The sequence below is a fragment of the Hyalella azteca genome, unplaced genomic scaffold (assembly GCF_000764305.2).
Source record: "Hyalella azteca isolate HAZT.00-mixed unplaced genomic scaffold, Hazt_2.0.2 contig9456, whole genome shotgun sequence".
Classification (NCBI taxonomy): Eukaryota; Metazoa; Arthropoda; class Malacostraca; order Amphipoda; family Hyalellidae; genus Hyalella; species Hyalella azteca.
The window spans coordinates 221083-237053 of NW_025939527.1; the positions used below are offsets into that span (position 1 = coordinate 221083).

Genomic DNA, 15971 nt, shown 5'->3' on the forward strand with positions numbered 1-15971 from the left:
CGCAAAACAGTATTTAATGGCGCTGCTGTGATCTCCTCACCAAACTAAATTATTAAAAACAGCTTAACGCGGTGGAAGAACGAAATTTGAAAGCTTTCGTTCTTCCGAATAACACTTGCTAGGTAATAAAAAATTTCGTATAACATGCAGTATGTTCAAGTCAAGCACATGTAATTAAACAGGTCTACCAGGGCCGAGTGATCGATGCCACAGACTTTTCTCCGGGCACTCCAGGGCTCTTCGTTCTCTGAAGTTCATTTCTTTTTGAACTTATTTTGTACCTGGTCGAGTTTATTGTACTTGGTTCAGGCCCGGGGCTTCCTCTTCATTAGGCAACTCTGCACTTTATTGAAGCTGGAAACCAGTTTAAAATGTGTATTTTTGCATAAAATGAGGTGAATATAAAGTATAAATTTTTAAAACATTCAACTTAATTGAATTCGAATAATCGTACAAATCAAAATTATTCGTTATATTAGGTCTTTGATGTCACTAGACTGGATTTAGTCATGAAGAATTTTGTCAACCTGAATCACGTCACCAAAAATCCTTGAAATTATTTTAGTGCTACAAAATTTGATTACACCTGTTCGAACTCAAAATTATTGTCACACTCCCATTTACCTCCTGTTATAAATAAGGAGGAGATATATATATTGAAAATATATTTATTTTAATTTTATTCCTTTTAGATATATTTACTACCGTAAGCATTAACTTTCGAAATTTGAGTGACAAGTTATTCATTTTATTTGCCTAAATACTTAAATAAATAAAACTGAAATAAATAAAATTAAAATGAAAACAATGCATGAAAAGATGGTTTGTTCAAAACTAGGACACTATGTCATGAGCATGGCAATTTCTCATTTCTCATGAGCGTTGCAATTTTTCATGAGCGTGGCAATTTGTCATGAGCGTTGCAATTTTTCATGCGTGGCAATTTGTCATGAGCGTGGCAATTTGTCATGAGCATGGCAATTTGTCATGAGCGTGGCAATTTGTCATGAACGTTTCAATTTGTCATGAGCATGGCAATTTGTCATGAACATGGCTATTTGTCATGAGCGTGGCAATTTGTCATGAGCGTGGCAATTTGTCATTAGCGTGGCAATTTATCATGAGCGTGGCAATTTGTCATGAGCGTGGCAATTTGTCATGAGCGCGACAATTTGTCATGAGCGCGACAATTTGTCATGAGCGCGACAATTTGTCATGAGCGAGGCAATTTGTCATGAGCGCAACAATTTGTCATGAGCGCGACAATTTGTCATGAGCGCAACAATTTGTCATGAGCGTGGCAATTTGTCATGAGCGCGACAATTTGTCATGAGCGCGACAATTTGTCATGAGCGCGGCAATTCGTCATGAGCGCGGCAATTTGTCATAAGCGCGACAATTTGTCACGAGCGCGGCAATTTGTCATGAGCGCGGCAATTCGTCATGAGCGTGGCAATTCGTCATGAGCGTGGCAATTTGTCATGAGCGCGACAATTTGTCATGAGCGTGGCAATTTGTCATGAGCGCGACAATTTGTCATGAGCGTGGCAATTTGTCATGAGCGCGACAATTTGTCATGAGCGTGGCAATTTGTCATGAGCGTGACAATTTGTCATGAGCGCGACAATTTGTCATGAGCGCGACAATTTGTCATGAGCGCGACAATTTGTCATGAGCGCGGCAATTCTGCTAGAGTAGGTTCAGACATTCAGAGCGTTGCATGCTCCGTGCAGTGTTATCAATTATCACTATACTCTGGCCCTAAACGTATCTCGAACCTAATTTTTCGTTTGGGGTACCGCCTTTCAACTGTCACTCGTCTACCCACAGAAATAACTACTGTTTTCCACAGAATTTTTCTGCTCATTTTATCCCGAATATTCCGAACGTTTCTTCTCCCATATTAATGTTTAGGTTAATATTAACTCAAACATCAGGTCATGCAAAGCATGTCGGTTGCTAATTCTCCCCCTGAACGTAATGTTTTCCATACTTTTCAGCATCATTTCAACCATTTCTCATTTGCATCATTTAGACCTAAACTTCTGTGCATCACTTATTTCTTTCGACCATTGATTTTGTACATCATTTAGACCATTGATTATTCTCTGCATAATTTTACCATTAGTTCTCTACATTATTATTACGACCATTACTTCTCTGCACAATTTCGGCCACTGCTTCTCTGCATAATTTCGACCATTAGTTCTTTGCATCATTTAGACCTAAACTTCTGTGCATCACTTATTACTTTCGACCATTGATTTTCTACATCATTTAGACCATTAATTATTTTCTGCATAATTTGACCATTAGTTCTCTACATCATCACGACCACTACTTCTCTGCACAATTTCGGCCACTACTTCTCTGCATAATTTCAACAATTAATTCTTTGCATCATTTCGGCCATAACTATTCTGCACAATTTCGACCATTACTTCTGAGCACAATTTTGACCACTATTCCTCTACATCATTACGACCACTACTTCTCTACATTATTATGACCACTACTTCTCTACATCATTACGACCACTACTTCTCTACATCATTACGACCACTACTTCTCTACATCATTACGGCCACTACTTCTCTACATCATTACGACCACTACTTCTCTACATCATTACGACCACTACTTCTCTACATCATTACGACCACTACTTCTCTACATCATTACGACCACTACTTCTCTACATCATTACGACCACTACTTCTCTACATCATTACGACCACTACTTCTCTACATCATTACGACCACTACTTCTCTACATCATTACGACCACTACTTCTCTACATCATTACGACCACTACTTCTCTACATCATTACGACCACTACTTCTCTACATCATTACGACCACTACTTCTCTACATCATTACGACCACTACTTCTCTACATCATTACGACCACTACTTCTCTACATCATTACGACCACTACTTCTCTACATCATTACGACCACTACTTCTCTACATCATTACGACCACTACTTCTCTACATCATTACGACCACTACTTCTCTACATCATTACGACCACTACTTCTCTACATCATTACGACCACTACTTCTCTACATCATTACGACCACTACTTCTCTACATCATTACGACCACTACTTCTCTACATCATTACGACCACTACTTCTCTACATCATTACGACCACTACTTCTCTACATCATTACGACCACTACTTCTCTACATCATTACCACCACTACTTCTCTACATCAATACGACCACTACTTCTCTACATCATTGCGACCACTACTTCTCTACATAATTACCACCACTACTTCTCTACATCAATACGACCACTACTTTTCTACATTGCTGCTTGTTGCGTATTTGGTGCAGGCCAGTTTCTCGGGGCAATCCGCCTTCTAGGCGCTTGTGCAGCGCCTGCGAGTGACGGCAGAGACGTCTTGGTAGAGTTAGATGTATTTTATTTCCCCTCCAAATTGTCGGACGGAGGCGGGAAACCGGAAAGTAAATCCTTTTCGGCAATTTAGGGATCACCTTGCAGAATAAACGAGCTCTGCAAAGTGAGTTAAAGTCGCGTCACTAATTCACGGCCAACATCAAGAGGTTAATTTTATTTTTTTGAAACGTAAATTTGAGATTTCAAAAATGTATGTTAAGTCAAAAATTTTATGCCTGTGCGCGCCGGCGAGTGTTGGGTGTATCTCGTCGTGCGCACACAGGCTGTTTGACTCTGGCAGATTAATAACATGATTAATGTGACAATAATCGCGATAAGTTCGAATAACGTTTAAAGTAGGGATTTTCGGTACTTCTATCAAGTAAAAATAAAACATTCTATGTAGGATTAGATATAGAGCAAGAAAACTAGTTTACCTGCACATCCACTTATGAACTGAAGTATTTTATGGTCAATATATTTTTTCCAGCATTGTACTTCAGAAGTCCGGAGTCAGAACTGGAGTCAGAGTATCGTAAAATTTCTTATTACAATTATCCATTAAAAATATGTGACATTTTAATTGAAAATAAAAAAATATACGTATATTCTTATTAAATTTTAAACATAACAATATTTGACATCAATAAAAAGTGAAAAAATCGCCAATCGAAATTTATATGATGACTGAAAACTCTTTGCACATCGCAAATAACGAATCTTAACATTCTAGTTACAAGTGGAGCGGAAACTCATGAAATAATAGAGTATCACATCCAAGTGCAGCGCTCAAATGGTGAAGTAAATTTTCAGAGAATGGCTCAGCAGGCTGAAGGAACTTGATTTACAGTAGCTCTGCTAAGACGTATCGAACAGCCGTTTGAATAGCGCCAATATCCTGGCAATTAGTCTCTCTGATTGAGAACTTGAGTATCTGGTAGAGCAGCTCGATTACTCCTGTAGGTCGCATCGGATATTGGTTTGCTTAACCCCACTGTAGCGTCGACTCAGTGGCCGTATATGCAAGCTTATTAGATTAATATCCTTTTCGACATTCAATTCTAGCCATAATGCTTTTATTTGTAATTCAACTGAAATAAAATGGTCATATTTAAATGTTTTACTGGAATCATCCACTAGTATTTATATTATTACTGTTGAATTTAAAGTTCCTAACATAACATTTTTGAATAAATCTTCCGCTTGGTACGCGTGTGTCGTACGCAACATAGTTATAGTTGATTTTGATTAACTGATTAACGTCGTTGATTTAGTTCGATGTTCTTTACGTGCCTGGTTAATGGAAACAATTGGTAAGCCGTTTTTAGGACATCAATGAGTTTATTCTCGGAGTAAAGCATTTTAGAAAGTTTGTTAACACCATGTCAAATATTAATTCATAAGCAATCATTTTTACCGGTGTTTTTATGTTTTACAGAAACCGATTTTAATGAAAAGTGACTAGAAACTGGCGTATTCAAACCCTTTGAAACAAATAGAATTGAAAATTATTTTGCGTAAATTACTATTTAGTTATAAGCTTTGACACAAAAAAGGTAATTCACCATATTTACATTTAAATCGTATCGGAGACAAAGTCAATCATCAATTTAAATTTTTCATTTGAAAATAAACGTATTATATGCTTATTAAACAAATTACATACGATTTCTAACCTAGCGCAATCTGTTGTTACGTGCTATACACAACGGCAATCGTTGGGATGCCGATCAAGATAAATGTGCATGATTAATGTTACACAGCGCGTGCTAGGGAAAGGCTATTAACCTGCCTGCATAAGCACAGTCTATGCACAGTTGTGCACCTACATCTTGCTTATCTCCTAGCTTCCTTTGTGTCGTTGCTGTTGTTCTAGTTGTTGATACCTTTACTGATGTATTTGAAGAATACAGTTACATCTATTTTTATTGATATATTGGTGCTTCTGTCACCTCTGTTCTGTTTAGACTTTGTTACTTCTGAAGCAGTTAATCATGGAATTCCAATATTTAACCCTAGCTGCTTGCTTAACATGTCTTTAATGTTCTTAATTGATAACTAAAGGAAAAAATTTATCAATACGCTAATCTGAAGGGAATGCTGAACATAAATAGTGTCCCTTCCATGTTATAGCAAACCTAATTTAAACTTTTTTAGGCCTTTGCAACTTGGCCGTGGCTTTTAATTTTCGTTTAGTTGCCCCTTACATTTAATTGGAGGCTAATCTAATTGATCCTTAGAGGCTCGCTGCAAAACAGATTGCTCAAAGCGATATTTCGACTAATTTTTGTGCTCAATTAGTTCCTGTCTTATTCATTCACTTTTATTTGGAATATACTTTCTGATATGTTCAAGAATTAACTGTGCCACTCATCTCCAGAATAGAAAAGAATTATGAATATCGAACTTATTTTGATTTAAATGAGCTCTGGTCCTTTAATTAATATTTTCAACAGATAAAAAAATTCTCAGTGCATTGAACTATGTTTTATGATAATCAAATATTTCAGAAGTAAATTCTGTTGTTTGAGTAACAGTAAATAAAGTAGGAGTAGTCAAGTAGTGAATTCAAAACATTTGAGAAATAAATAGAACATCATTTCCATTTCTCCCTGAATTTTGTTTTTAATAATAGCTGGCAAATAAATTGTATACTTTGAGCATCATTAATGAAACGAATAAAAAACTTCAATGATACACAAGAAAAATCCAGAAATACATCAACAATGTTAATCACTTCATCATTTATATTCACAATTTCAATATCCTGTAGAAAAAATGTCTCGAGAAAGTTTGTTGCTATATATAACAGAACTGGCGAGACTCGTGGCTTGCACGTCTCTGTCTTGGGTCCCCCTAAACCTCACAGTTCCTTTGTTCATCTTAGGTTCCGAGAATATCCCTGCGAGTGAACTTTTTTAAGTCGTATAGGATTTCAATACTCAATATCGGGACGGGTTGTTTCGCATCTGCGTGACGCTCATCATGCACGAATCATTTGTTAAGGATGCAACCAGGTTTTCAGGCTCATCTGTAGTAATCTAGAACAATATATTTTAACAAATTCGAAACTGTATGAACATTTTACCTTCAACTGGATAAAATCATATATACCAATCAAATGGTTCAAAACAATCTCCCTGCAATCCTTTTTAGGTAACGTAATATGTCACGAATCTTGAATGAATATAGAAAATCAGTAATTTTGAATGCGTAATATTGAACCGATTCAGATATATGTACATTGCTAGCTAGGTTACTTAACTGGTAAAATTACATTTAAAAATCATCATGTATTCAAATTTGTATTGTTGAGTAGAGAAACCTGGCAATCCAATGCTGCTATGATGGCGCAACCGCCTGCCATGTCTCCATCATATAATTCCTGTCCATAACTGCAGGCAATAAGTCCAGCAGCTATCTCAATCAATCGTCAGTTATGGAAAGATCGGGTTCCAAAGGCCGGATCCCTTGTGAATCAAGTCACGAAAAGTTCAAGAATCGGCAACAGGCCATGGGCCTATTTCTTCAACGCCGACACTTCTATTCTATTCTATTCTATTCTATTCTATTCTATAACTGAAATGTTAAATATGACTTTCTTAGCCACGAATCTTTCTCATCAGATAATCATGGCAGTAAAAATGTTAGAAGCGCCGTCCCAAGAATTCTAGTAACGATCATTGATTATCTATACGGAACTTTTACCAATAAATTGCTGATCAATACTTAATTACTGAGCTCGTAGTAATAAATAACAGGAATTTATATGATAATCATCATTCAATCGAGAACTGTAATAACGAATAAATATTTTATTTTAACGAACATTATATATTCATTCGCTGCGCATATGAATAATTCGGTAACATTGCGGTTGAAGTGATCGCATATTGAAACGCATTACGAAGTTTTGCTTAAACACAGTATGTAGAAAAATGGTCTATAAAATAGGTCAAACGACTGGCATATTCACCTTTGATTGATTGTGAGATCGAGGTTTAATAAGTGTTCCCACATCTAAACCGCGATCCGAATTTATCGCGAAAGACCTAAATTTCTTGGACTTATTTTTCTTTCATATTATCACCCGCAAAAATATAATTGCGGGTGTAATTTATCACCACTCAAAAAAATTTCTCTGCATTTACTAAAAACAAAACCGAACAAAATCCGACGTCGCCCTTCCTTTAGTTCACACACCGGTGCGCGCGGTACCGCAGCTACATCCTTATGTTCCCTATGGGATCCCCGCATGACGTCAGCAGTCTGGGTTTTTTGCCGGCCAGTATATATTGGTATTCTCTTGCACTACACCTCTCGTCTCTGCCCTCGATCGCCATGGAGGGGCAGGCCATAACTGGAGCTTCTTTGTCTCCCCGAGGAACAGCAAACTTAGCTTCACAAGCCGGTCCTACCCTCAGCCTAAAATATGAGACGATATCGACGGTGTTTCAGCGCCAGTTGAACGGCCACCCATGATACGCGGATAATTTTGTATGTGTATAGTCGCGTCTTTGCGTTCGAATCCCAGTGACAAAATGAAATAAAATGAGGCAAAAAGAAGAGAAATTAGAGCTGCAAGCCTTCAGCAATGAGATTTTTTTGGGGGGAAGTAGCTCTAAACTTCTTCCGAGATCCAAGTTTGACTATATAAGGAAACTAGAAATCCTTTGCTCTGTCGTAATGAAGACGCGTCATTTGAAATTCATTATAAATTTCACAGTGATGATAAACTCTTTACAGGAGAATTCCATGATAAAAATAAATTTGGTTCGTCACAGAGATATTTTTGTCTTTATTCTTTGTAGCTTCCAGTAATGGTGACCCCTCTGTAACCATTTACACCCATAATAATTTCCCGTACCATGATTACTATTACAAGATTAATAAGCATTTCTTACTTAACGTCGCTGTTTCGTTCGTTCTAATATACAGACAATTTTTTGCAGAGGCCAAAATCAGCCAGCTCGACCTGAACCTCATGGACCTCGAGACCAGGTGAGACGCGCAACTCTGTTGTAGAAGTAATTCAGGAAGCTTGAAATAGGATATATTACTCATTATATTATATTATTAAATATCATTAATGTGGTGTATCAACATGTTTGCATATATACCATTAATATAATAGGCAATTATTTTATATATCCTGCGCCAGACTGCGTGCGGTGGAGCAGACGGTGGCGGTGCTGAGGTCAGACCTTCCTCCTGTCGTGGCTGACCTGCGCAACGCAGTGGACACCATCAGGCGCAGTCTGGAAGCTACGCACGTCACATCACTGCCAGGTGACTGCTACTCACCAGCAATACTTACTCTACGTCATCAATGCGTCATGCGCTATTAAAACATACTTACTTAATATGCACCATCAATCCCTCATGCACCATCAATACATATTTACTCCGCACCATCAATGCGTCACGCACCATTAATACTTACTTATTTAGTATGCACCATCAATCTTTCATGCAGAATAAATTTTTACACACTTACTCACTCTGCAGCATCAAAATATCTTGCAATCTTTCAAAGAAATGAGCAAGACTGTGCCCCAAATCTGATACACGTTTTTCCCTTGTGTAGCTCTGTAAATGGACGTATCAATGCTCTGTGTGGGAAGTGTGTCGCAATTTCGAGATTATGACTAACTTATTTTTCGTCTCCCTCACTTCGTTTCAATGAGGTTGCAAATTTTCAGTTCCTGAATTACGTCCTTACCAGCATTGCATAGACATGTCATTGGATAGCGAGATAATTTTTTCAAAAATTTTCACATGAAACAAGTTTACTGCTTAAATTATTCACTGGCAACTTTTTTATGGCTTTTTTCCTTATATGCTAAAATTTCATTGCTTATGTATGTATTTTGTCTATTAGTCGCTAGGCGTTCAGTATAATATTTCGCTCGCATCATTTCTCAGCTCCTCGACGAACCATCATCATTAAATTAACAATTCAAACCTTGTTACTCCGAATTTTACATCATGAACAACATTTAATGATAATAATAGCGGATTCGCGGTTTTTAATTATTAGGCCGTAGCCTGTCGCCGATTCAAGTTCCATCGCATATTTTCTGCCAGACGACTACTGTCACATTACATTCATTGCTCAGACTTCTATTGACTCAACATTAGTACTATGCGATTTTTTCACGCTAATCAACTGGCCGCCACCAAATGCCGTCATACCCAAGTTAAAATCATACTCATTTTTTTGCGCTAGAATGAGCTACAACCTGAGAAGATTTATTAGCATGCTCTATCCAACGGTAAAAAAGGCGCATTACAAATTTTTCAGTTTTAATATAGATTTTATATTATATTGTATTATATAATATTATACTATAATATAAGGGAGATGGCATCCCGTGTCCCCGGTCATACCGCGCGAGCTCGCACCCCTACTGGGAGCGAGTGCACTACCGGCGCAAGATGGAGGAGGACGTCTCGCTCGTCTTCGCGAGGTTCCGCGAGATTTGGTAACTTGCTTGTTCATACGAAAATTTTTAAACTTTTATCATGATTTATCATGCATTCTATTCGTTCTAGCTAGGCATTAATTAAGTTTTTTGTATCCTATTGAAATTTTCACTGAACATTCAGCAGCGTAGCCGAAATGTTATTCTGTGATGCTAAAGTTATTTTGTTCGCACTTTACAAAAATATGTTACTTTTTATCTTTTTTGGGCTCCTTTTTTAAAAAAGTGTTCATGGAAAGTTATTGATATTATTTCGTCGGAAGATATTTCAGTGCTTTCAAAATTTGTCAATAGTTCTTAGCTGAAAATTAATTCGTTTGCTTTGCTGCGTATTCTCAAGGAATGAATGTTGACGAGGGGTTATATTTTAAGATACCCTAAAAATTCTTTAACAGCAATGAAGAAATCTTATACAAAAATGATGTTTATAAGCAAGATCGTTTGATATTTGCAGGGACTCGGTGGTTGTTGAAGAGACTGCTCAGTGTTTGCGGCTCCCAACTTTCAACAACTGGGCCTGGGACGACAGCGAAGTGCTGATGCTGCTACAGCACATGTGAGCTCACTGGGTCCTTATACTGGGCTCTCAAACTGCCTATACTGAGCACATAACGAACACTCGATGTACATCTGCTGGGCACATTATGAACACTCGATTTAAAATAAGTATTCAGTAAGTGTGCCCAAAGTGTTTTGTGAGGTTACGGTTAGTGGTCAATAAGTGCACATTGAGTGTTCAATGAGTCCCTCCAAATGCACAGTAAGTATGCAATTCATGCACAACTACTGTACAATTACTGGACACTCGATGTATATTCAATCGCACTTTCTAGGCATTCGATATACCTCGACTGAAAACTTAGATTGAGTGATGCATACTTCTGGACCTTCGGAGTATAGACATAAGGCACTTAATGGATGTCTACTGTGAATCTATTGCATAGTTAATGTGCAATTGGAGACACTTCTTGAATGCTCAAAGTGCACTTATTAGCCACTAATACAAACGCTTTTTGCACACTTACTGAATACTTATTTTACACTACTGTACTCACGTAATGAATCTTGCTTTACAGCTACTGCACATCACTCTAACTAAGTTTGTGCAAAGAAACGTGAAATTGATCGTATAACTTTAAATTAAAAGTGTTGTCTAATAATACTTAGATCAGCCGTATACTGACCCTGAGGAGCTACCCTCGTAGGTATAAGGACCTGGGGCTGCTGGAGAAGTTCGACATCGAGATCGGTGTGCTGAGGAACTTCTTGTCGGTGGTGTACCTGCACTACAACCAAGTTCCCTTCCATAACTTCCACCACGCCTTCTGCGTCACCCAAATGGTGAGCGGGCAAATAAATTCTGCGTTACTTAAATGGTGAGCGGGCAAACAGGTAGAAATATTCAAATAAAAACTTTTTGTACCTGCCAGGGTGGCCAGATGGTTTTTTTTTTCGAACAAATTCCACGATTTGCAAAAATTTCTCATGATGGTACTTACGTATTGTATTATTACCGTCTACAAAAACTTAGTTTATGCAAAGCAACCAACAAATTTACTACTGAATGTTAAATTGTTGGTCTCTTTTGGCTTTTTTTGTCCGCAGACTGTATATATAGGCCTTTTTTGCCACCCCATGGCAAACAAATGAATTTCATGAGTGGCGAGGAAACGTAGATTGAAGATCAAAAGTCATAATATGTTCAGAGTCGAAGGAAGTTAATTTTCGTTTCCTTGTCCCACGTTCAAGGAAATTATAATTTATCAGAGTACTAGTGCAAATATACATATATGCTTATATCTTAACGTAAGCACGAATATTCACGCGAAATAATAAATCCTTGGTTGACGCTCAGTTTATATCTAGAGACATACGATCAATCCTTGCGAGGCGATTCTGTATTGAACTGTCATACATTTAGACCGTACATAATAAAACATTTACACATACTCTTTTATTTAAAAATATCATTTAATAAAAATAAAAAATTTTAAGCGAGTTAAAAAAATCTACGGATTTAAAATCAAACAATCCAGTAACGCACATCATTTCTGGATCTTCCACGGGTGGTCTCAATTCCTATCTATTTTGAACTATTAGTCTGTAATTTCTTATTGACGTTGATTAATTGATTAATGTCATTGCTTCTCATGATTTAATATTAATGTCTGAACATATAATTGATTTAATCTGTCGTTTTGTGGTAAATTATTTATCCATAGTAAAATAGGAAATAACTTTTCATTCACTCAATTATTTATCCATAGTAAAATAGGAAATAACTTTTCATTCACTCAATTATTTATCCATAGTAAAATAAGAAATAACTTTTCATTCACTCCATTCTAATTCGAGATGTACGGCCTGATCTGCAAGTGCCGGCTGNAAATAGGAAATAACTTTTCATTCACTCAATTATTTATCCATAGTAAAATAGGAAATAACTTTTCATTCACTCAATTATTTATCCATAGTAAAATAAGAAATAACTTTTCATTCACTCCATTCTAATTCGAGATGTACGGCCTGATCTGCAAGTGCCGGCTGCAGGAGCGTCTAGGAGACCTGGACGCCATTATCCTCCTCACCTCCTGCATCTGCCATGACCTCGACCATCCTGGCTTCAACAATATTTATCAGGTGACATTTTTAAATACCATGAGGGTTATTTACGAACGTTTTTTCCTCTAAAAAGTTATTCGAACGGTGCTACAATAGGTACCAAAGGTTTACCGTATTATGTTTCTGGCCACTAGATTATTATCAATGTTAAAGAACGTATTTTCTTTTCTGTTTTTGTTCTTTTGTCACTATATAACAGACGAATAATAATTAGATTTTTATTTTCCTCCTGAAATATTCTTCCGTCGTTGTTTTAAAATTAGCAAGATTTTACATTTTTTACACATACATAAAATCATCAATTATTCGGAAAAAATTTCTTGTCTTCTACGCTTTTGCGTCAGAGAATGACTCGTTATTGATGAAATAAAACATTATTCTCTCTTACTTGCATCAACCAATTATCAATTATGATTAAATCAAGCATTAATCCAATTGTTGACATAAACCATTATTATTTATAGGTTTAACTAAACATTACTCGTTATTGACCAGAAACCTTACTCTTTACTGCTCACAGAAACATTACTCATCACGATTTACGTAAAGTAATAATTTTCTTTATTACATAACTTTCCAACTCATTCCATTATTTTAAAGAACTCTTGCTTGTTCACCGTCAGATCAACGCGCGCACTGAGCTGGCGCTGCGCTACAACGATATTTCTCCCCTCGAGAACCATCACTGCTCCATCGCATTCCAGATACTAGAGCGACATCAGTGCAACATTTTCCGGTAACATCCATGGGGTTATTTTGTCTTCTCACGCTCTTACATCAGTAAAATTGTTTGAGGAAACTTTCAGCGGTAATTTTTTTATCGGAGACCTTCTTCAGTGATATATGTAGGTGTAGTCTGCGATATATAGGTTTATTCTATGAAATTGAAATTTTTTAAAATATTTTGAATTTTTTTTCATCAGTCTCCGCTTCTGATATTCTTAAAGCGTTCAACATTTACCAAAATTTCTGAAATGTAGTTATTAAAATATTTTTACCTTAATGCAAAACTTAGTGTCATTCAGCTGTTAATTTTTTATTTAATTTTAATATGTAATCTTTTTACTTTGTTATTATCAACTACGAAATTCTTCAGTGATACTTTTAATGAAAATATGCGATATAAGCAAGGGAAGAACAGCTTGTTTTTCTTACCGCACCGAGATCATAGAACTCTTCATTTTTTTAATCTCATATTCAACGTTTTTAGGGTAGGAACATTTTTGTTTCGGACATTTGGTATGTATGCACAGCTAATGAGAGTAGTTGCTGTTCCGTTGCACTGCTAATGAGAGTAGTTGCTGGTCCGTTGCACCGATAATGAGACTAGTTGCTGTTCCGTTGCACCGATAATGAGACTAGTTGCTGTTCCGTTGCACAGCTAATGAGAGTAGTTGCTGGTCCGTTGCACCGCTAATGAGACTAGTTGCTGTTCCGTTGCACTGCTAATGAGAGTAGTGACTGGTCCGTTGCACCGCTAATGAGAGTAGCTGCTGGTCCGTTGCACCGCTAATGAGAGTAGTTGCTGGTCCGTTGCACCGCTAATGAGACTAGTTGCTGGTCCGCTGCACCGCTAATTAATCAGAATTTTTACGATATTTCCGGTGCACGTCGCAGGAACGTGAGTCACGAACAATACCGACGGATCCGCGAAGGTGTGATCCGCTGCATCCTGGCCACTGACATGGCGCGGCACAACGAAATTTTGCGGGACTTCAGGGAAGTTATCCCAGACTTCGACTTTTCGAACCGGGCCCATGTCAATCTGGTGAGTTGTTTTGTTGACGTTCAGAATATTCTATTTTTTCAATACTATTTTTTTATCTGGATTTGTTCAACATATAGGTTTATCCCCAATTTGGGATAGAAATTTATTCACAGCCCTCTTAAAGATATTCGTTCAACAATTTTCGTTTACATAAATACCATTAATTTTTTTTATTTGGGGCATAATACACTATTTTAGGTTTAATATCGCCTTTATTTCTTCATCGATCTGCCACAATTTGTTTGAGAGAGCCATTAAAGAAACAACTTCTCAATTTTACCACCCTACTGCGCAGCTCTTCATGATCCTGATCAAAGTTGCCGACATCAGCAACGAGGCGCGACCTCTGGACATCGCTGAGCCTTGGCTCGAGTGTCTCATGCAGGTCAGGGGGATATAACGACGAAAAATAACTATATATTATAGCAGGTGGAAGTTGTTAGGTTAGATATTATCCTCTAATAAAGTCACCTGTCTCCTGCAAGTCAGTTGATTGCATCGTCGGACAAAATCACAATATTATGGATAGCAACGCTTTTTTATTATTTTATACTATAATAAAGGCACCTGCCCCTTGTATGTCGGCGTAAAAATAAAAAATTGAAAATTACGGCCTATGATATAATTTAACTGTTTGATCAAGGTGCTCATTTTAGCTTCTAAGTCTCGAGTTCGTCCCAACACTAACATTTGCCATAGAATGTCTGTCGGAGACTAATGTAATATGAGGAAGGTTCGTCTCTAACAGTTGACGCTATATAGTCGTAATCGCACGGAGCATTTTTTTGCAAGGTTTTCCGTAGTCAATTTTTCGCTGTTTTCCTTAGTCACCGCTTCAATTAAGAATGGCTTGAAATCTTTCATAGTGCGCAAGAATTAAGCAATTGATGACATTCAAGCTCCTAAGAGACACAATTATAGCTTTCGTTCGTGCCATTTAGAAAATTTTTTGAAAGGCTTTCAAGAATTTGAAAGAAAAATTTGGTTCATAAAGTTTTTTGAATTGCGTCATAATTTTGTCCATCAAGTTACTCAGTAATAGCATCCTACTTTCACGTGGGTTGTGTTATTTCCTGCAGGAATTCTTCAACCAATCAGACCTGGAGAAGCTAGAAGGTCTGCCGGTGTCGCCGTTCATGGACCGGGAGAAGGTGACGAAACCGACCTCGCAATGTTCCTTCATCGGCCTCGTGCTGCTGCCGCTCTTCGAGGCGCTGGGGGAAGTTCTTCCTGAACTCGAGGTGACTAAATAAAAAAATATAGATCTTCAAGATTAGTATGATGAAAATAGGTCAAGACGAGGTCACTTAAAAAAGAATGAAATAGATTTTCTAGATTAGGATGATGAATAGATCTTCACGATTAGTACCTAGCTACAAATAGTTTTTATTTATAACAAAAATTGCTAATTTACCATTTTATTATGCTCGTTTTTCGTCATTTATAATTCGTTTTTAAATATTTCTGTCCATGGAGTAGCGCGTTAAAAATTTGAGAATTATTTTATGTTTTACACGCACTTCTATTTTATCCTACCTGTTCATTTAAGAGTGCGGAGGGTTTAAAAAACAGATATTTTTTAAATCCGTAATTCACTGTGCACCCGTTCTCAAAATTCTGCACCAACAGGATCAAAAGCCACACATCCAGTCAAAACGAACTGGTTTATGAATTTTTATT

General features: G+C 37.1%; 1 protein-coding gene across 1 annotated transcript in view; it reads left to right on the top strand.

Moving 5' to 3' along the window:
• Positions 1-15971, top strand: part of LOC108681938 (high affinity cGMP-specific 3',5'-cyclic phosphodiesterase 9A-like) — a 75762-nt gene that overhangs the window by 56168 nt on the left and 3623 nt on the right. Inside the window, 10 exon segments of the mRNA XM_047882029.1 lie at positions 8369-8417; positions 8578-8689; positions 9732-9901; positions 10356-10457; positions 11107-11242; positions 12419-12541; positions 13147-13259; positions 14141-14291; positions 14587-14676; positions 15371-15532. Coding sequence (XP_047737985.1) covers positions 8369-8417; positions 8578-8689; positions 9732-9901; positions 10356-10457; positions 11107-11242; positions 12419-12541; positions 13147-13259; positions 14141-14291; positions 14587-14676; positions 15371-15532 — 1208 coding nt within the window.